The following is a 15888-nucleotide window of genomic DNA, read 5'->3' on the forward strand; positions in this document are numbered from 1 at the left end:
CATTGCTATTTTGACTGATATTACATTAACTAGTGTAGGATAGGGACTGGTAGTTCGAGAGCCCAACGCTATGCAGCACACTCATCAGACATCCTTATAACGATAGGAATGAATCATGTAGAGTCATAGACATAATGTACCAGTAATTGAGATCCATATTTTGAAATCATTCTGCACAGGCCAATAGGGAAGTGTCCTATGTCGCCTCAATTGAAGGCTGCGTCAACATATCTCTGAGCCGTGTGGGTGTGGTTTAGATTAGTATTGTAAGCTATTGGTCAATGAGGGACCTAGGGCATCTTCCATGGAACTAGTGTGGGTGGTACTGCTGTCCCCTAACATCAAATCGAACAACAAAACTACATCAAATGCGGATGGCCGAAGTATCCAAATTGTATCATTGTGGGTTTTTTAAGACATTTTACAGTGTCATAGCATTTTATTCATTCATCAATTAGTTAATTCACTCCCTCATTCACCCCCTCAGCAAAGTTGAGTCATATTTTCCCTCATATTTATATTTTCATGTTGTTTAACTACATCCATGTGGTCTCAGACGCATCACCACTGAGGTCAGAGGTTTTGAGTCCTGGTCAGGGAGAGCTGATAGTGGGACCGGGCCAGGGCTGGGGCCAGGGGGGGACAGGTGTGCATCGTTTGGGGAGCCTCACGTTTAGGCTCTGCTCACTGCCCTTTCCCTCTTACAGGATGATCCAGGAGCCCCCCCTGCCCCCTGGCTGGGAAATGAAGTACACCACGGAGGGAGTCCGATATTTTGTGGATCACAACTCTCGCACCACCAGCTTTAAAGACCCTCGTCCCGGGTTTGAGTCAGGGTAAATATTATTCTGCAGACCCATTTTTGAGAAGGGCAGTTACAGTTTCTGATCAAATCTACTGATAAAAGCACCGTATTGCTTTTTCCTTCAGTGATGGTGTGTGCAGGGATTCTCTCATCATAGTCTGCTTTAGTTTGGATTTCTTTCCCTTTTCCTTTTTTTCCCCCGTTTCTTTGAACCAGAGGGAATTTACGTTGACAATCTTTTGGGCATAGATAGCTAGCCTAGATATGAGAAAGGGTATTATAAGTACGTACACACACACACGTAAGCACACACTCTTATGAACATATGCGTCTTGCCTTAAAGCATGGCCCTATTTTGAAATCTTCCAAAAAAAGAATGTCATGAAAATTAACAGGGCCAACAAATCAAGTCCAAAGCAGACTGCTCTGCTGTCTGACTCTGTCTGTGTGTACGTATGGATGTGTGTGTATGAGAGAGAGCAAGTGTTCATGCTGATGTTGAAACATAAGGAGGTCTTGGTGTTATATTTTTAGATGAGTGTTCATCTAGGGTTTTTAAACTGTCTTAAATGTTTTACATTTGATACTGCTGCAGTCCATATCTGTAGCCAAAGGGTTGCCTCTGTGGTCTGAAACTTCCTAACCAAGATGTGCCTGGCAGCGTTCGACAAAGCGAATATTAGAGGCCCCTCTCTCTCCCTCGGGCTCCATATTTCCCCTTCCTTGCCCTCTCGGTTTATCCTCTGCTGACGAGGCACATATCCAGTATGTCTGTAGTGAAGTGGTGTAGCTTCTACTAACACAGCTGCAAACCAAGGCATACCTCCATCTCTGGGCTTAACCCAGTTATTTCAATCCTGCTGCACGTCACATCTGACCACTTCAATAGAATACTGCCTCACTTCAATAGAATAAGTCCTCATTGCGCAGCTCGGCAACAGGGCTCAGCTCTATAGCGATGCCCATTTTTCCAGTCTCTTAAGCATATGTGCATGGGACAGCCATATTGGCCTGTCGTTTCCCAGTGCAGCTACAGTATCCTTCGCTGACATGTACAAATGTAAAACCTGGCTTTGAGATTTCCTTTGTTTCTTGCTGGAACAGCAAAAAATAAGCTCATTTTGTTTCTCTGTAGGTCGAGGACAGGTGGTTCCCCTGGGGCCTATGATCGCAGCTTCAGGTGGAAATACCACCAGTTCCGCTTCCTGTGCCATGTAAGTGCTGACTCTCGTCTCTTAGACCTCTGTTATGAAAACAGGCTCTTACCTCGAGCCCAGTTCGTTTCTACGGTTCAGACCTGAGATCTCTTTGTCTGCCTAGTATTGATGAAATGGATTTTTACACTTCTCTCTGCCTCTCCAGTCCAATGCCTTACCCAGTCACGTGAAAATCTCAGTGTCCAGACAGACTCTGTTTGAAGACTCATTTCAGCAGGTAAGAATGACATGGAGTCATTTTCCCTACTGAGGATATTCTATTCTAAATGTTCCGTGATTAAACTTGCATGAGGGTTGCTATAGTTGTATTCATTAGTACCACCTATTTGTATTTGAACAACTACTATATGGTCGTAGGGTGGAAGTTTATTTCTGATGTGCTGTATGTGCCTGTGTTTTTTGTTCTATTTCCTCAGATCATGAATGTGAAACCCTATGATTTGCGTAGAAGACTCTACATCATCATGAGGGGAGAGGAAGGTCTTGATTATGGAGGCATTGCTAGGTAAGATGACCGTTTCCTGCCTGCATGTCTGGCCTGCTGCCTCTTATAACAGTTGTCTTTCTTTCTACTACCTCAGCTCTTAGTCTTCCTGGTCTACCCTGTGTTCCTTACTTAAATGTCCGTCATCCATCGTTCATCATCTCCCTCACAGCCCCTGTCTCTTGCACTGTCATCTGTTGTCTGTGTGTGTGTTTTGGTGTTTGGGGACTGGTGACAGTGTGTGTCCACTTCTGGTTGATGTCAGCGGTGGGATCCCGGGCTTTGTTCCTCCCCCTCCTCCTCCACGTGGTCTGTGTTTGCGTGTGTCTCTGTCTCTGGTGTCGCGCCAGTGGTTTTACCCTATGGTAGGTTACGTCATGCTGTTCTACCACAGGGTAGAACCACGGACGGGATGTTTGGAGGTGTCTGCACTGCCCCGGTACGACCCCCGGGACTAGCTGGCCGGCCGTGGGGGCAAAGGTCAGGGGCTTGGTGGTGGCCGGGGCTTCATTCTCTACATGCATTTCATGTTCCACATTATACTGCTTGTCTTCATGGTGTTTTGTGTATATGTATATCTGTATGCCCATGTGCTTAGTGTGTACATGTGATGATTTGAAACAACAATTCAGTGATTGGACCATTCCCCAGTGTGGCAGCTTCTCTTTTATTTTTTTGCTGACAGAAAATTGACATTTGAAAGCCATTTCTGAGTTTGGTTATGAATTTGCGATATGAACATTGTTTGGGGTTCATTAGCATACGTTGCACTACATTTACACCACTTAGTATGATGCTAAATGGAAATGTCATGACCAGAAGAAAATCAAGACGTGTTCTTCAGGAGTACACGTTTTTGTTGAAACTGCCGAACCGTGAATAACCTCCATATGTAGAATAATTTATGAATTTGACATTTTTGTTTTGCTTGTTTTAGTTGCAGGTGTGTGCATAAACCAGACCCCATTTTGACAAAGTATTTTGAAATTTTACCATCTATTTTAACAACCATGCAACTTTTTTGTGCTGTCAAAGTCACTGATTGTGTCATGTTTGCTGCTGGTGTCAAATGTTGTGTGGTTTTGTAATGTAGGAGAAGTTTTGTCAAATTCTGCACGACTCAATACAAGGAACAGGTATGGCAAAAAGTAACAATTTGTAGCCCTCAAGCATAGGCAGAAGGGTTAAAGGGTTGTAGTTAGCCCGTACACACCCTGCTTTTCCATGAGGGAAAACAATGTTCTGTCTCTAGATATAGATGTGTAATGCCCTTTCTCTCCCCAATACAGAGAGTGGTTCTTCCTGCTGTCCCATGAGGTGTTGAACCCCATGTACTGTCTGTTTGAGTACGCTGGGAAGAACAACTACTGTCTGCAGATCAACCCCGCCTCCTCTATCAACCCTGACCACCTCACATACTTCCGCTTCATAGGGCGATTCATTGCCATGGTGAGCAATGCCTCATTGACAAATTTTGCCCAGATCTGCAACAACCGAAGTCAACTACAACAATAGTTATGGTTAGAATTGAGCAACATATGGTGAGGATGTGTAGCACACAGTTTTTTTTTTAAGGAACAGGAGCGGTGAGGACAGTGTATGATTGTCTGTGGGGGAGTGTTCTTCATCTGTCAGTCGTTTCTAAAGCTGTGTGTCCTTAAGCCAAGTCTGTTATACTAAGAACCCTCCCCTCCCCCACCGCCCATCTTGCCAAACCCAACTCTCTCTGGGACACTATCCAGAAGCTACAGGCCCCAAAACCAACAGCTCCCCCCTCTCAATCCCCTCCTCTCCTCCAGAGCATGACCTCACTGCCACACACAGCCCACACCCGCCAATAATGGCCTATATTTAGTCTGCTAGCACACTTCACACAACACCCCTTATAAAGATGCTTGTCTCATCTAGCCCATGTCTTCTCTCCCTCTTTTCTGGGCTCCCTTTCTCCTCTTTTTCACTGCCCTCCATCTCCTCCTGCTCCCCACTTCCCCTCTCTCCCACTTTTCCGTCTCTCCCTCCCTGCTTCATGTCCTGTTGCTCAGAGCAGAGGATGACGCTAGTACTGACGTTGCAGACTGAACAGACTGAGTCACACAGTGGAGGGTGTCTATGTTGTTTTTGGACAGATATACACTGGGGCTCTGTGCTATTACAATATACAGTCTGGGTCTTAGCAACCGCTTCAGTACTAACTGAATCATTCAGTCTTTTCCACACAGAGACAGACTTGTGACTGACTCTAAGTGTTTGTGTGTGTGTTAACACTTAACTGTGGTTAGGCTAATAGATCAAATTTAATTTGTCACGTACCAAATACAACCGGTGTAGACTGTGTCATGAGATGCTTACTTACAAGCCCTTAATCAGCAATGCAGTTAAGAAAAATAAGAGTTAAGAAAATATTGAATAAATATCAAATCAAATGTATTTATATAGCCCTTCTTACATCAGCTGATATCTCAAAGTGCTGTACAGAAACCCAGCCTAAAACCCCAAACAGCAAGCAATGCAGGTGTAGAAGCACGGTGGCGAGGAAAAACTCCCTAGAAAGGCCAAAACCTAGGAAGAAACCTAGAGAGGAACCAGGCTATGAGACGTGGCCAGTCCTCTTCTGGCTGTGCCGGGTGGAGATAACAGAACATGGCCAAGATGTTCAAATGTTCATAAATGACCAGCATGGTCCAATAATAATAATCACAGTAGTTGCAACAAGTCAGCACCTCAGGAGTAAATGTCAGTTGGCTTTTCATAGCCGATCATTAAGATTATCTCTACCGCTTCTGCTGTCTCTAGAGAGTTGAAAACAGCAGGTCTGGGACAGGTAGCCGCAGGCAGAACAGTTGAAACTGGAGCAGCAGCACGGCCAGGTGGACTGGGGACAGCAAGGAGTCATCATGCCAGGTAGTCCTGAGGCATGATCCTAGGGCTCAGGTCCTCTGAGAGATAAAGAGAGAATTAGAGAGCATACTTAAATTCACACAGGACAAGACAGGAGAAGTACTCCAGATATAACAGACTGACTCTAGCCCCCCGACACATAAACTACTGCAGCATAAATACTGGAGGCTGGGTCAGGAGACACTGACCCCACCTAAAGTAAACTAAAATAAACTAAAGTAAAAATAAGCAGCAACAACAAATATTCCAAGTAGCCATTTCATTAACTGTTCTGCAGTCTTATGGCTTGGGGGTAGAAGCTGTTCAGGAGCCTTTTGGACCTAGACATGGCACTTCGGTATTGCTTGCCGTGCGGTAGCAGAGAAACGGTCTATGACTAGGGTGGCTGGAGTCTTTGGCCATTTTTAGGGCCTTCCTTTGATACCGCCTGGTACAGAGGTCCTGGATGGCAGGAAGCTTGGCCCCAGTGATGTACTGGGCCGTATACACTACCCTCTGTAGCACTTTGCGGTCTGATGCCGAGCAGATACCATACCAGGTGATGATGCTCTCGATGATGCAGCTGTAGAACCTTTTGAGGACCCATGACAAATATTTTTAGTCTCCTGAGGGGGAAAAAGCGTTGTCGTGCAGTCTTCAAGACTGTCCTGGTGTGTTTGGACCATGATAGTTTGTTGGTGATGTGGACACCAAGGAACTTGAAGCTCTCGAGCTGCTCCACTACAGCCCTGTCGATGTGAATGGTGGAGTGCTCGACCCTCCTTTTACTGTAGTCCACGATCATCTTCTTTGATCACGTTGAGGGAGACGTTGTTGTCCTGGCACCACACTGCCAGGTCTTTGACCTCCTCCCTATAGGCTGTCTCATCGTGATCAGGCCTACCACCGTTGTGTTGTCGGCAAACTTAATGATGGTGTCCTGCTTTTCCGTGCAATCGTGCGTGAACAGGGAGTACAGGAGGGGACTAAGCACGCACCCTTGAGGGGCCCCTGTGTTGAGGGTCAGCGTGGCAGATCTGTTGCTGCCTACCCTTACCACCTGGGGGCTGCCCGTCAGTAAGTCCAGGATCCAATCGCAGAGGGAGGTGTTCAGTATCCGCTTCCTTAGCTTAGTGATGAGCTTTGAGGGCACTATGGTGTTAAACTCTGAGCTGTAGTCAATTAACAGCATTCTCACGTAGGTGTTCCTTTTGTCCAGGTGGGTAAGGGCAGTGTGGAGTGCAATAGAGGTTGCGTCATCTGTGGATCAGTTGGGGCGGTATGCGTTTTTGGAGTGGGTCTATGGGATGATGGTGTTGACTTGAGCCGTATGTGTCTGTATCTAGGTGTGTATTGGCCCATAGGAGGGATGACGCTTATGGTATATTTTAGTTTTGGTATGGTACTTATTGCAACCTCTCCTCCCCTCTCCCTTTTAGGCCCTGTACCATGGCAAGTTCATCGATACTGGCTTCACTCTGCCATTCTACAAGCGTATGCTCAACAAGAAACCCACTCTGAAAGACTTGGAGTCTATTGACCCTGAGTTCTACAACTCTATCATGTGGGTCAAGTAAGTACACCGCCCCTTCATTATGTGTGTGTGGGACTGTTTGAATATGGTCGCCCCTTGTGGCAAACAGTGTATGTGAAGATGGAAGTGTTTGACATAATTCCGTAGCTTAAAGCTTTATGTGTATGATGTGTCTGTGTGTTATGTCTACAGAGACAACTGTCTGGAGGAGTGTGGAGTGGAGCTGTACTTTGCTCAGGATATGGAGATTCTAGGGAAGGTGTCCACCCACCAGCTGAAGGATGATGGAGAGAATGAGCTGGTCACCTCGGAGAACAAGGAGGAGTACATCAGGTCAGCCATCTCCGTCACTACTTTGACTCCCGTCGGTATGCCTGTCAATCCCTGTGATACCAGACATTGGTACTCCACAGACTAGCATTAATGTTGTTTCATGTTGACACTCAACTTGTTTCAATAAATATCCTCCTTTGTTGCTTAGAAAATGCTTTATCTCATCCCTGTTTCCTCAGTCTGCTGACAGACTGGCGGTTCATGCGTGGTGTGGAGGAGCAGACCAAGGCCTTCTTGGATGGCTTCAATGAGGTCGTGCCTCTGGAGTGGCTACGCTACTTTGATGAGAAAGAGCTGGAGGTATATAAAGAGTCTGCAAGAACATGCTGGGGTAGCTAGGGCGGTGTTATAGGTTATGAAGCTTTTGCAAAGTCTTATAAGTTGGTAGAGGGGACTATTTGTTGCAGATTCCCTCTCTTTGACTTTGGATTAATGGTACGGTCTCATTCCTTCCTCCAGCTGATGCTATGTGGCATGCAGGAGATAGACCTCAGTGACTGGCAGAAGAACACCATCTATCGGCACTATACCAAGAACAGCAAGCAGATACACTGGTTCTGGCAGGTATGGTGGCCTCTCTTCACAGCATCTTGTGTGTATATGAGACTGTCTATATCTCACTATGTGCATCCTTGACATGTCTTACCTGTGTGTTATACAGGTGGTAAAGGATATGGACAATGAGAAGCGGATCCGCCTGCTCCAGTTTGTCACAGGAACATGCCGTCTGCCAGTCGGAGGGTTTGCTGAACTCATAGGTCGGTTGCTCCACCAATTTGGTGCCTTTTCAGATGTATAACTTGGTGGGGGAAAACGGTTTGATTTCACCTAATTTAAACATTCTGTCGTACCAGAGCACATGTCCAACTTAATAAAAAAACATTCTCAAGAGGTTAAAGAAAATAATTACTCTACTAAGTGTATATTAAGTGCCAAATAAAGTAACAGTGTTGACAATTTTGTCTTAAATCAGCCTTGTGACAGGGGGAATGGTAGGTTGTGTGCAACAGGAAGTGGCAATGGATGCAAAAACAAGTATGTAGTTAAAACATTTCGAGCCTGTCTATCTATGGGTAACAGGGTTGATGTGTTATGCTCGACCCGCTCAGTATTCCACCACAAAACACCAGAAAATGGTCAAAAAGAGAATCAGTTGTTCAATGTTTCTTTTGAAAAAATTATTTTAAAAATATTTTTCATCATATTAAAACGACAGCTCAGATCAAGTAACAGGGTTGACCTTAAAATGAGAGACATGTTATTTTTTGTCATTGAATGAATCACATTAAATGAATAACAATCTTCAGAAATGACTTTGTCAAAGCAACAAAATAACTAAACCTTTACAATGATGGTGAAAACCTGGAGACATTTTGGGGTTAAGTAGGTTAAAATCTTCCTGGAACCATGGGTTGCACAGAGGGACATGTCAAAATGCAGACATGTAGCACTTTAGCTAATCTTTATTCAAATAAAAAATGTATTTATTGAATTCTTCATTGCCTGCCGTTGTGCCCTTGAGCAAGGCACATAACCACCCACAACAACTGCTCCACGGGCACTGTGTGGCAGCTCCAACCTCTCTAACCTGTATAAATATGTGTGTGTCTCAGAGGGGTTGAAATAAAGCTGAAGTCAAATTTTGGTTTGGACGTTGTGTACAATTGGCAAATAACTTTATCTTAATACAATAACCACCTTTACTGTCAAATGTCTTTTGAAAGAAATGTAATTCCCTGCCCAAGAATCTTACATGGTCTCTCTTTCCCTTAGGGAGTAATGGACCACAAAAATTCTGTATAGACAAGGTGGGGAAGGAGACTTGGCTTCCAAGAAGTCACACCTGGTGAGACTGACATTTTCCTAAATTCCTCTGCCAAAGTTGATTTCTCTTTCCCATGACCATGTCCATTACTTTTGTATCTATGAATGTACCCCTGCTAACCACAAATGTATCCCTCACTGTCAATTTTCTTTTAATCTTGAACACTCACACAGCTTCAATCGTCTGGACCTGCCACCCTACAGGAGCCTGGAGCAACTCAAAGAGAAACTTATGTTTGCCATCGAGGAGACAGAAGGATTCGGGCAGGAATAAGGGAGAAAAAATAATAATAATCACATTATGAGTGAGGGAAGGTGGATAGAGAAAGAAGAGTCATTCATTCAAATAGTTTTTTTTTTTGTCAATCATAGGGATATGAACTCTCCAATCATCTAGACCCCACTTCCAGATCATGTGTGGTTGGGAGACCATAGAGAACCATAGGACTGTGGGTGCCCACCTGTATCTATCATACTAGGCTGTGGAGGATGCTGGGGGGTACAAGGGAACCAGTAGGGAAAAGGTGTGTGTGCTGAGGGGATGGTCCAGACAGGTTAGTGTTATGTTATATGACCATAAACCCCCTCTCCTGCCCGAAGACCCCACCCACTAGATCTAGAGACACAACAACACATAAAGGATAATGTCTTCAAATAATTATATCAACTGCAAATCGCAACGACAGCACAGCTACAGCAACTATATCTTTTGAAGATAAATGAACATTTTAAAAAGAAGTCTATGTGAATGGAAGAGAGAAAGAGGTTATAATTAGTGACCTCTTAAAAGGATTGATTGGTGAAATGTGATTTTATTTATTTTTTGTTCATTGTGAAATTCAGCATTACCTGTACATAGCTCAAATAAATGACTCAAATCTTAGTGGGTTGATTGTGATGGTAAGAAATCACATTTTTTTCAGAGCCTTGGTTAATTGTTTTTGACCTGAATCTGATTTTGGTTAGAATGTCATTCTACTGCTAGAACACTAATTGGGTTATCCAGCCAGCCATGTTAGTCTGCTAACAGTATTACTGTGAAACAGCTGTGCCCATGCCTTCAAACAGAAACTTTATCTTCTAAAACTGACAGGAGACAATGACAATGGAAGCAAGTGATATACATGATGACGCAATCGCCATTGCACTGCACACTGCCCTATCCCATCTGGACAAGAGGAATACCTATGTAAGAATGCTTTCCATCGACTAAAGCTCAGCCGTCAACACCATAGTGCCCTCCAAACCTCATCACTAAGATTGGGGCCCTGGGCAGTGGTGTGTATTCATGGATGCTAAGGGAAGCCAGACTTCCCCCAAAAAATTATAAAGAAAAAAAATGTATACTTTGTCACTCTGTGTTTCATACATTTCCTTCAATTCGCAAGAGGCGCATGGTATCTCACCGGAGAAAGCATCCAAGCAAACTAAACAGCGCCCCTCAGTGTCTGTGTGTAGCCCATCTTTGCTGTCTGGTCAAAAAGAGTATGACATTGTTGCCACCTGTAGCATTGAATGCAAGGAAAGCCAGTGAGCATCTGGCCTCCCTTGATAATTTAAAAAATAAAATAATAGCCAATCAGCGTTGAGCTAAAGCGAGTGAGCTCAGTTGTGAAAGGTTCTGGCACACCCAAAAAAATAAGCTTAAAGGGAAGCCAGTTTGCATTTGGCTTCACACCAATCACATCACATTAGAAGTACATTTTATTGACAGAACTTGAATTGTTGTGTCGTTGTCCTCCGGTGGCTACCTAGCTAGCTAAAATCGTCCCTTTCCTAAATTTGCCATGGATGGAGATAGGGATTTGGACTTGTGGTTTTACTCCATTCTCCATGCTGGCCAATGATTATAACGGTGATTCGGATCCAACCATACATTGTCATAGGCCTGAGAGGATGGAAGTTCAACATAGCTAGATGGAGTAACGGCTAATGTTAACTAGCTGGTGCATCGTTGCCCATGAAAGGAAGCATTTTAGCAAGGTAGCCTAGGACAACAAAAATTAAGTGTGTATGACAGGGTCATAGACCATTTAGGCAACATGAAATAGTAGGATGGCATTGGCCTTTCTACAAGTAGTGAGTCAACATGTTTTTTTCTAATTGCATGCACACACACACACACACATAAATCAGTACCATGGACAGCCATACCATATTTAGATTAGCTTTGGATATTTTTGAATTGTCATTGTATAAGACTAAGCATAGGTGATTAGATTATGTTGAAATTGTGCTACAAAACTGGAGGCAGCGCCTGTTTTCTTTACGACTTACAGTAACAATCCATGGTTCTAAATCAATATTTGTTTAGTAGTTTGAAAATGTTGGAAATTTTAACTTGCTTGACCATGCTGTAGGTCATGTAACTGTTTGTTACATGCAATATGGTTTGTGGACTTCCCCGGACAGCTGTTGCTCTCCGGTTTTGTAATGAAACAAAGGTGTGGTTGAATTTATCCTGCAACTGTGTCTTATTGTCTTGGCCTTAGGCCTATATATCATGGTGTTTTTTCTGGCTTGGCTTCCCTACTGATTTTAACCATGCTCCGCTATTGGCCCTGTGTCAGAATCGCACCTTGTGCAACTGGGTCCCGGACTTCCTGACGGGCTGACCTCAGGTGGTGAAGGTAGGCAACAACACCTCCACTATGCTGAGCCAAGGGGGTCCCACAAGGGTGTGTGGTCAGCCCCCTGCTGTATTCCCCGTTTACCCATGACTGCGTGGCCACGCATGCCTCTAACTCGATCATCAAGTTTGCAGACAACAACAGTGGTAGGCCTGATTACCAACAACAATGAGGGAGGAGATGAGGGCCCTGACATGATGCCAGGAAAATAACCTAAACGTCAAGAAAATGAAGGAGCTGATCGTGGGCTTCAGAAGACAGCAGAGAGCATAGCTAGGTCAGATAAGTAGGTTTGCCAGCCAATGACTTAAATACATACATTCCAAATGCCACATATAGCCTATATATCAGTACATACACTATCTAGGTCTAATATATAGTACAGTGCTAATTACAATACAATATAAGTACAATATATCTTCACAGTCCCATTTGTGCAGTAAGATGATATTTTATCTTGTATTTTTTTACTGGTTGAGTTACCTGGGGTGGCAGAGAGTTACATGTAGTCATGGCTTTATTTAATGCTGGGAGTTTCCTAGCCTTTGTTCTGGACCCGGGGGCTGTGAAATGACCTCTGGTTGCATGTCTTGTGTTTTACCGATTAATGTTCGAACTGTGTGCCAACTGCTTGAACAGACAGTTTGGTACCTTCAACACATCAATACCTTGCACCAAGACCAATAGTGATTGCAGTCAATCTCTCAACTTTGAGCCAGGAGAGACTGATATGCCTGTTACTGACACTTTCCCTCCGTCTACATCTAAGTGCGATATGTGCTGCTTTGTTCTGGACCAACTGCAATTTACTTATGGCCTTTGTTGCACATGACCACACAGCTGCGCAGTAGTCCAGGTGCGACAAAACTAGGTCCTGTAGGACCTGTCTGGTCGATTGAGATGTCGAGAAGGCAGAGCAACGATTTATCTCTAACCATTTTAGCAACCAGTCTATATGTTTTGACCATGACAGCTTGCTATCTAGTGTTACACACGGCAGTTTAGTCTCCTCGACTTGCTCAATAGCCTCATTATTCAATGATGGATCTAAATCCAATAAATCTATTTTATTAGCCGACAGCATACCACCCTGCATACCACTGCTGGCTGGCTTCTGAAGCTAAGCAGGGTTGGTCCTGGTCAGTCCCTGGATGGGAGACCAGATGCTGCTGGAAGTGGTGTTGGAGGGCCAGTAAGAGGCACTATTTCCTCTGGTCTAAATATAAAATAAATATATAATAATAATAATATCCCAATGCCCCAGGGCAGTGGTTGGGGACACTACCCTGTGTATGGTGCTGTCTTTCGGATGGGACGTTAAACGGGTGTCCTGACTCTCTGAGGCCATTAAAGATCCCCTGGCACTTATTGTAAGAGTAGGGGTGTTAACCTGGTGTCCTGGCTAAATTCCCAATCTGGCCCTCAAACCACCACGGTCACCTAATAATCCCCAGTTTACAATTGGCTCATTCATCCCCCTCCTCTCCCCTGTAACCATTCCCCAGGTCGTTGCTGTAACTGAGAATGTGTGGAAAAGGCATTGTTCGTCACTAAACTGTTCCTGGATGTTTGGGCGAAGTTGCTCTCGGAGGATGTGTTGGTACCGTTCTTTATTCATGTCTGTGTTCTTAGGCAAAATTGTGAGTGAGCCCACTCCCTTTTAGAAGCAACCCCACACATGAATGGTCTCAGGATGCTTTACTGTTGGCATGACACAGGACTGATGGTAGCGCTCACCTTGTCTTCTCCGGACAAGCTTTTACTGGATGCCCCAAACAATTGGAAAGGGGATTCATCAGAGAAAATGACTTTACCCCAGTCCTCAACAGTCCAATCCCTGTACCTTTTGCAGAATATCAGTCTGTCCCTGATGTTTTTCCCTGAGAGAAGTGGCTTATTTGCTGCCCTTCTTGACACCAGGGCAGCCTCCAAAAGTCTTCGCCTCACTGTGCGTGCAGATGCACTCACACCTGCCTGCTGCCATTCCTGAGCAAGCTTTGTACTGGTGGTGCCCCGATCCCGCAGCTGAATCAACTTTCGGAGATGGTCCTGGAGCTTGCTGGACTTTCTTGGACGCCCTGAAGCCTTCTTCACAACAATTGAACCGCTCTCCTTGAAGTTCTTGATGATCCGATTAATGGTTGATTTAGGTGCAATCTTACTGTCAGCAGTATCCTTGCCTGTGAATTCCTTTTTGTGCAAAGCAATAATGACACGTTAATCCCCCAATAATGACACGTGTTTCCTTGCAGTTAACATGATTGACAGAGGAAGAACAATGATTCCAAGCACCACACTCCTTTTGAAGCTTCCAGTCTGTTATTCGAACTCAATCAGCATGACAGAGTAATCCCCAGCCTTGTCCTCGTCAACACTCACACCTGTGTTAACAAGAGAATCACTGACATGATGTCAGCTGGTCCTTTTGTGGCAGGGCTGAAATGCAGTGGAAATGTTTTCTGGAGGATCCAGTACATTTGCTTGGCAAAGACGGACTTTGCAATTAATTGCAATTCAGCTGATCACTCTTCACATTCTGGAGTATATGTATATTGCCATCATACAAACTGAGGCAGCAGACTTTGTGAAAATTCATATTTGTGTCATTCTCAAAACTTTTGGCAACAGCTGTATATTGCTGAGTCGTCAGCGTACATAGACACATAGGCTTTATTCAAGGTCAGTGGAAGATCATTTGTAAAAACAGAAAACAATCATGGTCCTAGCCAGTTGCCCTACGGTAAACCACACTCAACTGAATTTGCATGAGAGAGGCGTTCATTAAAGAAAACCCTCTGTGTTCTATTCAATAGGTAACTCTCAATCCATAGTAAGGCAAAGGACGCAAATCCATAACACCAGAGTTTTTTCAGCAATAGGTTATGAACAATGACATCAAAAGCTGCACTGAAGTCTAACAAAACAGCTCCCACAATCTGCTATCAATTTCTTTCAGCCAATCATCAGTCATTTGTGACAGTGCCGAGCATGTTGAGTGCCGTTCCCTATAAGCACGCTGAAAGTCTGTTGTTCATTTGTTTTCTGTAAAATATGATCAAACACAATGATTTCCAAAAGTTTGTGACTCTCTAGTGACTCCCCACTCCCCATCCCGCATGAGGGAGCGTAATCATCGACTGACACTAATTAGCATAATGCAACGGACATAAATATTCCTAGAAAATATTCCTATTCATGAAAATCACAAGTGAAATATATTGAGACACAGCTTAGCCTTTTGTTAATCACCCTGTCATCTCAGATTTTCAAAATATGCTTTACAGCCAAAGCTAGACAAGCATTTGTGTAAGTTTATCGATAGCCTAGCATAGCATTTTGTCCAGCTAGAAGCAGGTAACTTGGTCACGGAAATCAGAAAAGCAATCAAATTAAATCGTTTACCTTTGATGAGCTTCGGATGTTTTCACTCACGAGACTCCCAGTTAGATAGCCAATGTTCCTTTTTTCCAAAAATATTATTTTTGTAGGCGAAATAGCTCTGTTTGTTCTTCACGTTTGGCAGAGAAATCGCCCGGAAATTGCAGTCACGAAAACGCCTAAAAATATTCCAAATTAGCTCCATAATATCGACAGAAACATGGCAAAAGTTGTTTATAATCAATCCTCAAGGTGTTTTTCAAATATCTATTCGATAATATATCCACCGGGACAATTGGTTTTTCAGTAGGACCGATTGGAATAATGGCTACCTCTGTATTTTACGCGAGAATCACTCTGGGAGCCATCAGGTGACCAGTTGCGCAATGTAGCCGCTTACGGTTATTCTTCAACATAAATGCGTAAAACTACGTCACAATGCTGTAGACACCTTGGGGAATACGGAGAAAAAGTAATCTGGTTGATAGCCCATTCACTGCTCAATAGGGACGCATTGGAACGCAGAGCTTTCAAAAGATGAGTCACTTCCGGATTGGATTTTTCTCAGGCTTTCGCCTGCAATATCAGTTCTGTTATACTCACAGACAATATTTTTACAGTTTTGGAAACTTTAGTGTTTTCTATCCTAAGCTGTCAATTATATGCATATTCTAGCATCTTGTCCTGACAAAATATCCTGTTTACTATGGGAACGTTATTTTTCCAAAAATGAAAATACTGCCCCCTAGTCACAAAAGGTTTTAAGCACTTGTAACAGGCTGATTGCTCAGCTGTTTGAAACATTA

General features: G+C 43.9%; 1 protein-coding gene across 4 annotated transcripts in view; it reads left to right on the plus strand.

The window, feature by feature from the left end:
- The window catches only part of LOC139370944 (NEDD4-like E3 ubiquitin-protein ligase WWP2), a 48546-nt gene extending 38589 nt beyond the window's left edge, over nucleotides 1-9957 (plus strand). For 2 of the 4 annotated variants that reach the window (XM_071110871.1, XM_071110863.1), the window contains exons 13-24: nucleotides 708-836; nucleotides 1941-2019; nucleotides 2168-2239; nucleotides 2439-2527; nucleotides 3796-3955; nucleotides 6823-6956; nucleotides 7110-7250; nucleotides 7430-7550; nucleotides 7710-7814; nucleotides 7912-8008; nucleotides 9024-9096; nucleotides 9249-9957. In XM_071110871.1, the coding sequence (XP_070966972.1) occupies nucleotides 708-836; nucleotides 1941-2019; nucleotides 2168-2239; nucleotides 2439-2527; nucleotides 3796-3955; nucleotides 6823-6956; nucleotides 7110-7250; nucleotides 7430-7550; nucleotides 7710-7814; nucleotides 7912-8008; nucleotides 9024-9096; nucleotides 9249-9348 (1300 nt within the window). In that variant the 3' untranslated portion in view covers nucleotides 9349-9957. The remainder of the gene's footprint in view (nucleotides 1-707; nucleotides 837-1940; nucleotides 2020-2167; nucleotides 2240-2438; nucleotides 2528-3795; nucleotides 3956-6822; nucleotides 6957-7109; nucleotides 7251-7429; nucleotides 7551-7709; nucleotides 7815-7911; nucleotides 8009-9023; nucleotides 9097-9248) is intronic. The other 2 variants (XM_071110889.1, XM_071110880.1) reach the window with 1 other exon arrangement.
- The last annotated feature ends 5931 nt before the right edge of the window (nucleotides 9958-15888 follow it).

This window comes from Oncorhynchus clarkii, chromosome 2, assembly GCF_045791955.1.
Source record: "Oncorhynchus clarkii lewisi isolate Uvic-CL-2024 chromosome 2, UVic_Ocla_1.0, whole genome shotgun sequence".
NCBI classification, from domain to species: domain Eukaryota; kingdom Metazoa; phylum Chordata; class Actinopteri; order Salmoniformes; family Salmonidae; genus Oncorhynchus; species Oncorhynchus clarkii.